We start from the raw sequence: 14699 nt of genomic DNA, 5'->3' as shown, positions 1-14699 counted from the left end.
TACTTTTCATTCAAAACTGGTCATTCCAAGGTGAGACAATTTTTGTCAGAAAAAAAATTCTATGAATTACTGCCCCTCTTTCAACATAGGGTCAGCTCTCATTTTTACAGATACAAGGGATTACCCCATTTCAGTTAAGATATCCTTTTTTAGGCATAATGAAATGAGTGCTTTGAAATCACTCTTAGGCACAGCAGAATGCTGCAAACAATCTTCTGATTAGGAACTTATAATTGAACTTTTCCAATCTAAAAGTTTGCCACTGAAATTCTTAAACCTATGGAATTGTTGGTGGCCAAATACATAGAAACTTCTTTTTTCAGCATGCACAATACCCCTGAGCATCTAGAAAATGCATGCCTGGACTCAGAAAGAACAGCACTGAGTGTCAACAGCAGGACAACCATTTCTTGTTTCACTCTCAACTATATTCATAAAATGACCCAGTCAACCACAGAAAGCTCTCTTAAAAGCACAAAGCCAAGAGATCACATTCAGATGTCTAAAACAATACTGGACAAGTGACTCAAGAATTCCTAAAAAAGGTGCTCATAGTTACGTATCTCCATCATTCTGCCCAGTATTTCATTACTTATTGTATCAGCTTACACTTTTCCTATTAACATCTCTCTCCAAAACCTGGCAATTTACATTATTTGCCTAACAGGTAATCCTGATGATCAGACCCTTGAAAATCCTACAACCTAGCAAGTGGCAGACACAGCTTTTACCAACCTACCCCGAATGGGGCACGAGGAGGGCGGGGGGAGGAGGTGTATGCCCCAAAGGTATATGTAGCTTTTCAGATCAAGCACAGTCAGCTATGTTGCTTGATGAGAATAAAAGAATGTTTACCTAAAATAGCTCCACAAATTAAAACACCATCTTTCCACCCAAAGAATTAAAACTACTGGACAGTAAGAAACCTCCTCAGCTCAAGTTCACTTCGGAATCTGACTTATAAGCCTCTGCCACCTACTGCAGAGCTGACCCTCAATGAATTCATACAGTCACAGTTTACTGGTTTCCTCTTCTTGCAGGTTTTTACAGCCACCCAGAATGACCCACTTTGCAATATCTACAGTTACTTTAACGCTGACAGCCTTTATTATTTGCCCCCTAAGAGTTTGCCTTCCTCTCTTACTACGACTAGGGTCAAGGGACAACTCAGAATTGGGACAGGGATGATACTGGGCTTCTTACTCACCCCTGTTTGAGATTCCTTGGTTTCACATAGAGAACACAAAATAGATTTTACATAGTTACCAGGTACGTGGTTTCAGGATGCTATTTTTTTTTTTAATCTACATAATGTCATAAGAAAATGGTAAAACTTTATAAACTACATAACTGTTTAAGTAATACAATACACAATCTGTCTTCATAACCAGAGCCTAAATACACAACCTAAACAAACAAGTGAGGTGAAAACGGGGAGCAAAATGTCTAGACTGAATGATACCCACCTACCTGTCATTTTTAGTACATCTAATAACAAATCATGCAGTCACAGAAGGATGGCTTTTATGATCTGCTCTAACAAACCTACTTTATGATACCTGAAAATTTAAGAGGCCTTTGAAAGTGATGCAAACATGTAGCAGTTTGAGTATTTTAGCACTTGAGTAAGGAAAAAGTGCACTAGATACTGACACCATCTAGTGGCACCTTGCAAGGCTGAATGTGACTAACAGATTTTTGGCAGTTAAGAGCAAGCATTAATTTGATGATATACCCCCCAAAAAAGAGAACGTTAAAACAACTCAAAGCTCCATATTCTTCTGTGTAAATCAATACTTGTTTGTTTTCTTAAACAGAAATTTCCTTTTTTTAATGTTAATTTTTAAACAAGCACTAACATTTCTTAGTGCTTATCTGATGTAAAAGCTAACAGTAAGACAAAAAATTAGCTGAAGAACCGCACAAGGGAAGCAAGGAAAGGGCACATGTGTTGCTTTAAATCTGAAAATGCTTCCAGGAAAAATAGATGTTCATTAAAAACCTAGGAGACATATGCAGGTTATGGAAACAGCTCATTACACAGTGCAGGTTTTATCCACAATAGTGTTTTAACCTAGCAAGATGAACACTGCTGAGCCATAGAATTAAAGACATCAAAAGGTGAGGAAATTCCAAGGATGAGTCAATGACCAAAAAAAACCGTTGTGGAAGCTAGAGCAGCAAAATGCAGCTCAGGTCTTTTGTTCCAAGGCCTCAGGAAAGAGGTTGTTCTCCATTTCCTCCAGAAATTTGTGCTGAAAGTACCAAAGAGACGATCAAAGAAGCCTAAAGCATGTCTTCCTTTTAACACAGAATGAAGGAAGACACGCATTCATATATTTAAGAAAGAAAAAAAAAACTAGATAGTCCTCTAAGTAATTTTATTAACAACTACAGATCCTCATCTGGAAAAATAATGCAGCAGCAAAGTGATGAGAAGCCCACTGTTCCATGATCATGTCCAACTATGAGCTGCAGAGGAGACTAAGAAGTATTAAATGTGTAAGACATACCTGAATTTGACAAGGAGTTTACTGTTAAAGAAAACCTTTAGATAATGAACTCTATGAAACGTCTTAAAATATTGAGATTATCAGTGAAGGAACACAATGGAATGACATGAAGCTCAAAAAACCTTCAAAGAGCGTATGCTGCAAAATGACTTTTAACAATTAAGTATTTGGAACACTCCCCAAAATGAAAATTTCCAGACAACCAGTCAAAAAACATGGTCCAGCTATATTCTGTAATAACAATCTTCTACTGCTAACCCCTGCCACACACACACACATACTATTTATAAAGAACACTAAGCTTAAGATAAAATTCTTGTTTTTTTCTATAGGAATTTCATGTAATGGTTTGAACTGCCTGAAATTAAACCTCCCAAAATTTAACAGCAGCATCCTGAAGATGAAATAAACAGCTCTAAACAGAAGCAACACTATTTCTGCCAGTTATTAACAATTACAAACAACAAAATAAAAAAACCTTAAACCTAAAAATCACAGGTGTGTGAAACAGTCATCTTTTCCTCAACTCATTCGGATTGCTATGCTACTTAAAATCCATTCTAGTTCTTCAGCACTCATCAGTAAATGACAGCCCAGTAACAACCCCGCGACAACCAGCAGAACGCTACCTATGCTGCAAGTTCTCTCTCATATTTTGTAAGATGACTCCTACTACTCTGTACCTCAGAACACAGCGCATTGAAATGCTTCCTAATGACAATACTTTCCTTCAAAGTCCTAAAAGACTAAGACATGAACCACTACAGAGAAATTCTCTAAAGAGCTGGAATTATAAGTACAAAGAAACACACGTACGTTGTTGAATGTGGGAGCTGTTCTCGCAACCAAACAACTTTACACGAGAACAATCAAAAAGTGTTTAAATTTTGGTTTTAAGCTGTGTCTTAATAAATGAGCACCTCAATAAACATTCTGTATTTTTTTTTCATTTTTTTTTTTAAATTTTAGCCTAACAATTGCTAAAAAATGCCCTTGGGCTAATTAACACTATCTTATAAATTACTTACAGTATTTTTATATTAGTGCTTTTGACAATGCAGTCACTATCTACAAACTAAGTATTACTAAAACTGTTCTGACATAGTACATAAAAAACATGATCACCACTTGAGTACAGCAATAAGAATTATTTTAGTGTACTATTTATTGTGGTTTAGTAACTGTGATGTGAATAATTGCATGTTTTTCCCAAATCATTCATTAATTGCATTTTCTACTTCCAGGAATTTTGCTTAGAGAACAGCAATTCAAGGGCGCAAATGATAAAAGTATGTCTCCACTTGCGCAACTGCTAGCTGTCCTCCAAGTCACAGGCTGGAACACAGCCAATATATATGACTTTCTACAAAGTAGATATAAAGATCCCTAAGGAAAACACAGATAATGTCAGAGTCCATGAGGTCATTAAACAGCATTCAACTAGAACCCAAACCTTAAAGATCACTGTCTACACTCTGTACTCCTTATGGAAACCAGAGTCATGGGGAAAAAAAAAAAAAAATTAAAATCTCCAACTACTGATGTAGCATCAGTTTCCTCCAAGACTAGCAGCAGAATAATTTTGGTAAAATCCCAGGCCTCCCAAGGAATGCAGCAGCAAAGTTCACAGGTATATACCATGGAGTCCTAGCTGGATTCACAATGCTGCCAGCGTCCAAAAGCCTACATGACAACTCATCAACCTCCTCTGGCAAAACCCGAGGCTGGGGTTTCACATTCTGGGGCAATTGCGTCACTTTTTTCTGCTAGGTTATTTTTCAGTTGGATCAGTTCCTCGCACAGCTGCATGTTCAGCTGTGCCAGCACAAAGCAGAGAGCAGCAACAAGGAGATGGGGGTGCCACTGAAGACACGCCCAGGGAACAACAGGTTTGGAAACCTCTGAAACAATCAAACAGCGGGGAATAGCTGCCTCATTAAAAAAAAAGGGAGGAAGACATCAGATTAGAGTTAAGAAAATGCTACTGAGGAAACAGAATAGTTTTGACCGGGATGAGCAAACGTTTTCATTTTGGGAAATCCTGAAGCCAAATTCTGACCAGTAATGATCAAAATGACGGAAGCTGGGCACAGAAACCATCTTGAACATACTTGCTAAGCTAAATCAATCTGCCTTGGTTATAATTGTCTGAATACAAGTCAGTGGCTCATCATATTCAAAATCTGCCAAAAGGTTGATACTTTGCCTAGGACCTTCTCCTAACAGTAGCAGAGTGCAATTAACAGGCCAAGTCAATTTCATGGCTGCAGAGAAAACCCTTCAGCTAACAACAGCAATTCAAACATACTGCATTTTGGGAAAACTACAAGCTGCACACCAGCTTTGGATGTTTTAAAGGCTAGGAAAAAACATATTGATACTCTAGTCTAACTCAGATATAATACAGAGAAGAACGAACCTCATCCAGTAATTTCTGATGTAAACTCACAACTTTTGTTGGAGACATGTACTTCTTTTTTTATGAAAAAAAGCATATTAAATCTGGACTTCAGTGGCTACAAGCGACAGAAAACATAATGCACTTCAAGAGAAATTACTGCAACATTTAACGGATTTAATTTAAAAATACAAACATATATGCTAGATGTATTTAGACTGCAGCAAGACATCAGCCATCAACTTACTCCACTTTCCAAGGTAGCCTGCCCCTAACTGATACTCCCTCCATACATGCAGTAAGGGCAGTATTTGCCTGGTTAGTTCCAATAATGACATGCAGTAACCTGCCATGAATCTTCCTCAAGGTCCCTCTTTTCTGGAGTATGACTCCTAATTCTTATAAAAAAAATGACTGTCAGTCTTTTTTACTGCATTTATAAGAAGGTAATAGCTACATAAAAACACTAACATACAACGAATACACCCAACTGAATGACCCAAGTTCGTTAACATATTTGTGAAAAAATGAGACAGATCAAAACAGAAGAAACTACACACGTGAAACCTAACAGATCTCTATCAACTAAGCATTTCTTCATCTCAGTCACTGACTGTACTTCTGCAGTCACCTAGCAATTCTGTTCTGCTTCGCACAAACCGTATTGCAAGCGTTTTTAAACAAAGAACACTATCACATTTGCCTTTAATAAAGACACACCTTTCTACGTTACAAAAGCGTACATATTTATTAAAGATATTTAATTAAATAAATAATAGGCTTCCAAGAAAAAAAAAAAAAGTTGTGCAGCATTAGTCATGCTGGTATCTTGTGATATTTTATTAATTACATCCAATTTATTAAACACATCAACTTCTCCAGAACTTTGTCCAAGATTAACTCCAGACTAGACAGATGTATAGTTCTGAAGATCATCCTGTTTCAGCATTTTACAGGTCTGGAACTTCAGGACTTAAAAATCAGAGAAAACATACATTAGTGAGATCAAACATTTCTAAACTCCCTTTACTCTTCAGTTCCCAAGCATTTAAAATTTCACTATAATTGCAATTAGAATGTCTGATAATTAAAAGTAACAGAATTTATAGAATGGAATAAAATTTGTTTTTACTTTAAATTTATAATGCAACACACCAGCATTCTACTTCTTTCAAGTAACAGTAGTAAATTAATTATAGAACACATGCCTTTTTGCATTGTGCATAATACTTTTACAATCTTTGGTACTGGAGTTCAACAATTGTTGCGAACAAGAACACGTGTCCCTCACTTAATAGAAAACCCCTTTAACTTCCCTTTTCGTATCAATTAAAATTCCTCCAGTATGGTTTTCACTACTACCCCATTTCTTTGTAAATACAGCTACACCTTATTTTTTTTATACTTCATTACTAAGTTTTTTCACTTCTTGAGACTTCTTTCATGATTGAGATGTGACTTTAAACAGGCATCTAAGAAAATACTGAGTATTTTAATTCAGGTTTTTAATGCCTAAATGTTTCTTCCCACACAGTTCTGCTCATGCTTGTTTACAGTTCTGGAGAACTGGTATTTTCAACCATCATCTGAGTTTTTTTTATGCTTGTTCTTAAAACTATATACACAGTACAAAGCAGACTCCCCATCAGTAAACCTCGCCTCGGATCCACAGCAATGTCTAGTCCTATCACTCTTAACTGTTATCACCTCAACAGCAGAGTTAATACAGTTCAGCCCACAATCATGCACTGTCTTTGCTAAGTAAAATATATCCAATAAGCCATACTGCACTCACATCATACCAAGTTGTATTAGGCTAATCAGAAACAACAGTGTAAGTTGTTTGCAGACAGAGGGGTTGAACTTTCTTTAAAAAATGGAATAAAATAGAATGGAATAAAATAGAATGGAATAAAATAGAATGGAATAAAATAGAATGGAATAAAATAGAATGGAATAAAATAGAATGGAATAAAATAGAATGGAATAAAATAGAATGGAATAAAATAGAATGGAATAAAATAGAATGGAATAAAATAGAATGGAATAAAATAGAATGGAATAAAATAGAATGGAATAAAATAGAATGGAATAAAATAGAATGGAATAAAATAGAATGGAATAAAATAGAATGGAATAAAATAGAATGGAATAAAATAGAATGGAATAAAATAGAATGGAATAAAATAGAATGGAATACATGGGATTGGACCATTCTTCAGGAAATTCTATAGCCAGCATATCGCGATGTTCCCTTCAGGTTTTCCCATGTCTCTGGAATTGGAAACACCAGTGGTTATATTACATCAGTTGGATGGGATGTAGGTACAAGTTGTGGGTTCCTAAGATGTTGGTACAAGCTGCGGGTACTAAGGTCCCTAAACTCCCCATATATTCAACAGAATGAGACAGATGCTTCGATCACTCAAAGCCTTCTGAATTTACATACTGAATTTAGGTAACTGCAAATTCCTCCCTAGTAATATCAAATCTAAACATGTGTCACCTAAAAAATGAAGGCAAGGTAGCATTCCTTCCAGGAACCCTAACTCACACTGGTTTATGTTAGACATAGTGAACAAGTGGACACACAGACACACTGTTATGAAATGGTCCACAGCTAACCTGAATCACTAAGCAGTCCTTTTGAAATACTATCAGTTATAATTCATTTCCCTATTCCTATGTCCCAAGGTAATTGTAAACCAGTATTTCTGTGTGTTCGGAAAAAGGGGTGGGAGTAGACATTTTCAGGGTGGGGGTGTTGCTTGTTTCCTTACACAAAGTCAAACAGAACTGCATTCATACTAAAACTAAAAAGGATCAACAATGAAAAAAGACATCCCAAAAAATTAAATACTCTGACCTGTTCTAATTAGCCAGGTAGAGTAAGATCCAAAAAGGCTTTCCACTCATCCATACCTCCCACGACCACTGGAAGGGAGGCAGCTATCAGACACTGGGCCTGACACCCAATGTGACACGAACTGGAAACAGGACAAGCTGAAGATGTCGCCCTATGACTCGGTCAACAACACAGCAAAGTATCTTTGAGAATCCACACCACTACCAAAAAAGCACTCTATTGACCCACAAGCAACAAAGCACAAGTGTAGGTAAGGTTCCATGTTCACTGGCTACAATGATGGCACAAAACATTTAAGTAATTCAAAGACTGATGAAGCAGAGACCGAAACCCCACCCACCCACCTCCCTACCCCCCAAAATTCCTACACCCAATTCTTCCACTCACTATTTAAAACAGAATGTGAAACACACTTTAACTGAAGATTTTTGTTTGTGAATTAACACTTTCAGCCTAGCCTTACCTGTTGAGATTGTGCACATACGTGAAAGCACTAAGGCTCCCGTCCTATGCACCTGTGTCTCCCACCTCCCACAGGAAACCTTCAGAGGCATGCATTCAACTGTTTGTACAGTCATGTAATAATGAACCAGAAAAAATGAAGTAGGCAGTGTGGTACTACTGTATAAACTAAACAAACTTCATATTCATGAACCAGTAGTGTTTTGGTTTGTTTTTTTCCAATTAAAAAAAAACAAAAAAAACCCAAAAAAAGACCAACAAAAAAACCCGAGAAGTTAGAAAACTCTTTTCGTAAAGACATCATCAGTCTTATTCTGTTATGGGCTTTGAAATATAGTACAAACTGAGAAAACAGTGAGTTATCCAAATATTTTTCATTCTGTTGTGTCACCTCCACCAAATGACAATCCCACACTAAACATTTATCAGAAGTATTCAAAAACCTTACCTTTTGGATAATCTTCCAATAAGAGGTTGAAGTGACCTAACTGACAAAAGAAATCAGACTCGACCTTTCCTTCAGCTTTCAAAATTAGCGATTCATAGCAGCGAACAGCCTGGGAAAAAGAAATACAAGGGTTTTCAAAATTCTGTTTTTAACTAAAACAAATAATACATTTTCTGTACACTTTCTGAGAAATAACGAAGTTTCTTGTTACTCTGCAAAGCAATAAGTCTACAAACAATCTCAACAACTTTCAGTTAGCGTTACTTTTCAAAGAAGAAATGTAGTATTTATTTAAGACAGAACAGATTGGGAAGTTCACAGATTCTAACACAAATTGATAGCAAATGAACAATAAGTGTTTTCTCTGGTTTATTTGTGGACTCCAGAAACATTCGATTTCCCAAACACAAAAAAAAACCTCTAACACACATGACAATTTTTAACTTAAAAAAAAAAAATCCATGAAATACAAAGATTGATTTTATTTCTTCTTTCCAATCTGCAAGAAAGAAACCTCTCTGATTTTATTCTCATTCTTTGTTTGTTTTTTCTAAAGGACTCACATTTCATTCTACCAGTTGTTTCACTAGTTTTTGCTAAACTGAAGAATATGCTACCTCAACATGCTTGCTTAGGCAATTTATATAACTTAGCATATATTTCCTGAGATGTGATTCTTTTCACATACCTCTACCACATCAAAAAATGCAGTTTACTACCTTCTACTTACTACACAGTTACTGTAGACTAAGTAAAGCTAAAGTTAGAAACATTAATCCAGTTAGAAAAGACTTTTACTTTGAGAAAAGTTGCCCTAGAAGTTTTTAAGCAGCACACGCGATCAAACTATGTTCTGTGCTGCCAACACACATTTTTAATAAACTGAACTGATACCTTCTGTTCACCATAATGGTCATGATCTTTAACCTGTTATATTCTTACTTCATGACCCTATTTACACTTTGGGAATGAATGAATGAATGAATGAATCTGTTTCCCAACTTTTTGAACTTCAAGTTTCTGGATTTTGAACAAAATAGCCATTAAAATGAAGTAGCTGAATAAACTTAAATGGGATGGAAGGTCCTCTGCACCAGCAGCAGACTTTTGAGATGGTTCTCAAAAGCTTGACAGACTTCCAATGAATTCTAATTCCAGCTGGTTAATCCATGACTCAGGGTTTGACTACGTTTCAAATCTGGTTGCAATTATGAACTGCTTGATTTTTATACATTACAGTAATCAAAGTCCTCAATACTTAATCTGAAATGACAAGCTTTGTTAAATCATTTTATTAAAACTGGAAAATTAAAAAGGGGAAAAAAGATCAATCTATCCTGTAATACTTAAGTCCGAATACTAAATTAGTAGTCTTGCCCATATTTGTGATTTACTTTGTTGCATTTGTATTAACCATCGAAATGAGAAATGCCTACAATAAAATGAGGAAGTGTTAAGAAACAGTTAAAACACACCTGTGCAGAATCCAAATTACTGACCTAATCTGTATTTTAATTTGTCATTTTTACTTTGCTATGCTAGTTTTAAAATTATTTTCTTAAAGAGTAAGCCATAATAGGATAGGCCTTGCTGTACTCAATGGACACAAAGCCATATATGTGACCAGATGAGTGAGTCTCAGTTTGTATCCCAAGCTTGAGATGTATTACATACGCTTTCACCTACTTCCAAGTTCAGAAGTTTTATGGCTTTTTTCAGAAATAAAGTTCCGATGGATAAAAACAAAGCTATGCTGCTGCAAAACGGGCCTCTTCAGTGTATGTGTGGTATTAAAATGATTTAATAAAACCATTTAAATTACGTATTTCAAACTGTATCTATTTGGCCACATTCTGAAGACATTAAATTGAGAACTGTATTTGTCTCTACATCAAAGAACTGCTGCAGAATTGTTCATTCATGCTGTGAGTTTTGCCTTAGCAAACTGCACTAGAAGGACCGGAATTCTGCTGACCGTTAATCAAAGCTACTACTCCTTTAATTTTATCCCCACCACTATCCTCTTGGAGTCAACCAGCTCTCAATCTAAAGAATACGATCCCTGGAATCAGAAGCAAAGCACACAAGTCCAAAGTGAGTTTCATTAAAATTACTGCTTGTGTGCGCACTGATTCTCAACATTCAGGCTCATCTGCCGAACCTCTTCCAATCTGCAAATGTTTTAAAGCAGAATCTTGTTTTTTGCACCTTGCTTCCTCTCCCCACTTTTTATTCTCATCTCTGGATTTGTACAAATCGTTGCACAATTCTTGCTGGTGCCCTTAATGTTACTGTAACAGACTGATCTGCAGATAGGCCTTCCATTTTCTGATGATATGCAATACCTGCTGCAGCTACTGAAGAGAATATTCACACTATGACATTTTCTTAAATTAATATTTTGTCTTCTACAATTCAGTCATTGTTCAGAGCATATAGAAATTGCTACCACAACAGGTAGCTTACAAAAACTACCCTAACTTCCTCTCCAACAGTTTATTTCCTTAATTAGATGGCTACAGGTATTTAAAGGGAACTTGACTTTATGAACAAATATAACAGGATTTTTCTATGCAGGATATTCCAGGAAATTATAAATCACATGCACATAAACAGCTAAGCATCCGGTGACCCTTAACGTTTCCTCAGCCCCTTTTTAAGTAAATCCTCATTAAAAGATGCATCACAAGTATCTGAAGCACTATATACAGTAGGGATACAAAAAGCTGTGCCCAAGCCTTTCACACAACTCAGATCAATTCGCAACAAGGCAGATTGTCCCTTTGCCTTAGAATACACTTTAAAGATACTGCCAAGCCATCTTACTAACGCCAGCGCAAGGCAAGGCGTAGGACACCAGAGCTGCAAAACAGAACTTCCCCTTTAAGCAACAGTTAACTGTAAGCTAACTTACAGTTAACTGTTACTGTAAGAGTAATTCAACTACACCATTAAGTACACCCTCTCACTTGACCTCTACCTTATTTGCAACATTATCAGGAAAACACTTGTATTTATGCAAACTTAAATTGTAAAGGTTGTTTCATATGAATTTTTAAAATTCTTCTAGCACATTCTAACAAAATGAAACAGAAACTAAGAGCAAACTTTACTTTCTCGGCGGGAACACCAAAGTCAACCTCCGAGTATCTGGAGGATAAGCACTCTGGTCAGTACGTGGTTCTCGTTCTTCCTAGTAGCCAGAGCAGATTCATCTGGACAAACCGACTTATGCAACTTGGTCAAGAAACCTTCTTGCCCATCAAACCCCTCCAGAAACATCTTCAGAAAGGAAGAAGTATTTTTCTGCATAGGTAAGAATTTGCCTCTTAGCTGAATGAATGGATGCAAAGCATTTTGAAGAGGGAGGTCACAACTACACATATCTGTATATGGTTTCTTTGAAGGAATAATCAAAAGATCTCATTTCAGTGGATCTGTAACTGCAAAGGCCATCTATGGCACTACTTGTGTAACCAATTAAAATCATCCTGAGACACTAAGAAGTCTAAGGAAGTTAAAAACCCCTCAGGTTTTTAAGTATTGTTATTTCTCCACATTGTATGGATTTTTAAGTGCACTCAATGGAGCCAGCCTTGAGAATTGCTAGTATCGACAAATTAACAAGGAAGAGAAAGACCCTGAAATGAAAAGGAAGATTGCTACACAACGTTGTACACTTCCTTCCCTTTGTTCAAGGCTGCATGAAGATAAAAGGGAAACCTGAAGAATTTAGGAACTTGGCAAAATAATCACCCGCAGCTGCTTCACAGTGTGGCAACCAGAGCAGAAGCCGGAAACAACTACAGGAATGGCTGCAGGAAAAGGAGCTGGTTTATATGATATGAAAAAAATAACAATACTCATGTTGTTTGCCACCTGCTTGATTAAAAGCAAACTGAAATAATACACTATTGTCAACACTTCTGACATGACAGTTGCAAACCCCTCTTATGACATCATAGTTCATGACTGGGGGCATTCTGATTTCACAAATTCAAACACCAATTCTTAGGACACATTTAAATACAATATAGTGAAAAAGAAAAAAGCTTAGTGTATTTGTCAACTTGGAAAAAGCCAGGAAAACATTCATATGTGTGCACAAAAGGAAAAAATAATGCTGTTATCATCTTTAAAAGGCACTACTAAATCCCTGTATGTTCACTACTTATTATTCCAAAGGGAAAGCAACTGGAATATTTTTTCCCCTCTGTTGGGAGAAGGACATTCCCCTCCAACTTCTCCCCCCCCCCAAAAAAAAAACAAACCAAACAATGGTTTCTTCTTTCATGAAGAAAAGATCCTAGAGTTGGGAATATACTATAAGGGAAAAAAAAAAAATCCAACAGATAAAACCAGAATTCTAAATATTGTATACAGAAGTCACTGACGCATATTACAGCTATACTTGATAAAGTATAAAGGACGATGTTATTTCTGTGGTTGCAATTATTTGTATTTTATGGCACAAATTCAAATTACTGTTAAACAGCTGTACTAAAGAAAAAAATCAATACAGCTTTTTTCAATAGTTTCTAAAGAAGATGATGTAATTATGTCCTTTCTTACTCGTGACAAGCATGATTGACCAAGATTAAAGTAGCGGAACTAAATGGCCAAACATGACAAAATGTTAATTATTAATTCTTTAATATATTAAAGATATGAAAATGGAGGAGTCCATTGAGTCAGCAAATTTTTACTTGTAACAGAAGAAACACTGACAACTACAGAAAGCCAAAACCTAGCGATATAAATTGTTAGGATGGCAACAGCTGGGCGGTAATGTACAGTTAAAGAAATTATTTGAATTTTACTGGGTAATAAATTAACTGTTCAAGAAAAAGATAGTGTTTTAATGCAGACAACATAGTGTAAAATGACAGATTCAAAGCCTCAAGATCTTCCTAGAACCTTAAAGTTCACAATAGAAAACGCTATTGTATATGTAGATAAGCCTTCCATCAGGGATGGGGGTGGAGACAAACAAACAGTTCCTGCTTCCTTTTTCTTGTTTCTCTAGAAAGCAATAACCTGAATGGACGGGCTTTGTGAGCAAGTAATCAGAACTGGAAGCATGAAAAAAAAAATCCATGTGAAAAAATCTGAAGAGAGACATCAGTGGACTCTTCACAAATGAAATACATACTACGTTAATGCTTAGAAATGAAATGTTAATTAGCTCTTAAGGGATATTTTACCCTACTGGAAAATAAAGTAATTATGCAGACAGTGCTGGACACCAAAGTGATGATCACGCTATCTGTCTGAAGGATATCTACAGCCCAGAAAAGCAAGAAGTTCATGTATATGCTGGGCTCATTCTCCCCACCTCAGTATCAAAAGAGGATGTTCTGAAAGGCTTCGCTTTCATTCCTTTCTCCATGCCACAATTCACCAAAATGCACATGTGATTTTCTAATAACAGTGACAACAGCTACCATCCTGAGAACCTCCTGATTCAGTTCTAGCTCCTGCTCTGCAACCACAGAAGTGTGAACAAGGCTCACTTCAGCTAAGCAAAGAGAAAAAAAGACTAGCCTGAATTCTTCAGAAGTTAAACTATCTTTTTCCCCCATCAATAACTGGCTGGATAAACACCACATCCTGGGGTGCAGATGACTTAAAAGAACACCTCATTTACTTCCGCAGAGAAAAGCATACAATTCGTATTTGTCTGAAGATAACCTATATTAATTCAGCAGATCCTCCACTGAAGGCTCTCATATTATGTATGGATGGCACGATACTCTTAACTTCCTTTACTTTCTTACTCAGTGTCAATTCCTACTACAGCTTTCAAAGCTTCTTTATATGCTCTCTCTCTCTCTCTTTGTGAAACTCATATGTTATAAAATTTCTGTGTTATAAAATTTATCTCTCAACTTAGCACAAGTTTACTCTCCTTATATTTCATATATGGACTATATTACATAAAAGCCTCAATAAGAGTGTTAAAAGTATAGCGTGCTGGACACAAACATGTTCATGACCCAAAAGACTTAGGCC

At 36.3% G+C, this 14699-nt stretch overlaps 1 protein-coding gene across 14 annotated transcripts in view; it reads right to left on the bottom strand.

Annotated features, from left to right (window-relative positions):
- KDM6A (lysine demethylase 6A) overlaps positions 1–14699 on the bottom strand; it is a 159968-nt gene that overhangs the window by 114538 nt on the left and 30731 nt on the right. For all 14 annotated transcript variants that reach the window (XR_014230310.1, XM_082331346.1, XM_082331347.1 and 11 more), the window contains exon 3: positions 8688–8796. Coding sequence is in view for 13 of the 14 variants with exons in the window: in XM_082331346.1 (XP_082187472.1) it covers positions 8688–8796 (109 nt within the window). In the remaining variant the exon portion in view is untranslated. The remainder of the gene's footprint in view (positions 1–8687; positions 8797–14699) is intronic.

The sequence above is a fragment of the Platalea leucorodia genome, assembly GCF_965183815.1.
Source record: "Platalea leucorodia genome assembly, chromosome: 2".
In the NCBI taxonomy this organism is placed as follows: domain Eukaryota; kingdom Metazoa; phylum Chordata; class Aves; order Pelecaniformes; family Threskiornithidae; genus Platalea; species Platalea leucorodia.
The sequence above is the reverse complement of the archived record's forward strand: the minus strand, read 5'-3'. Positions and strand labels throughout refer to the sequence as shown.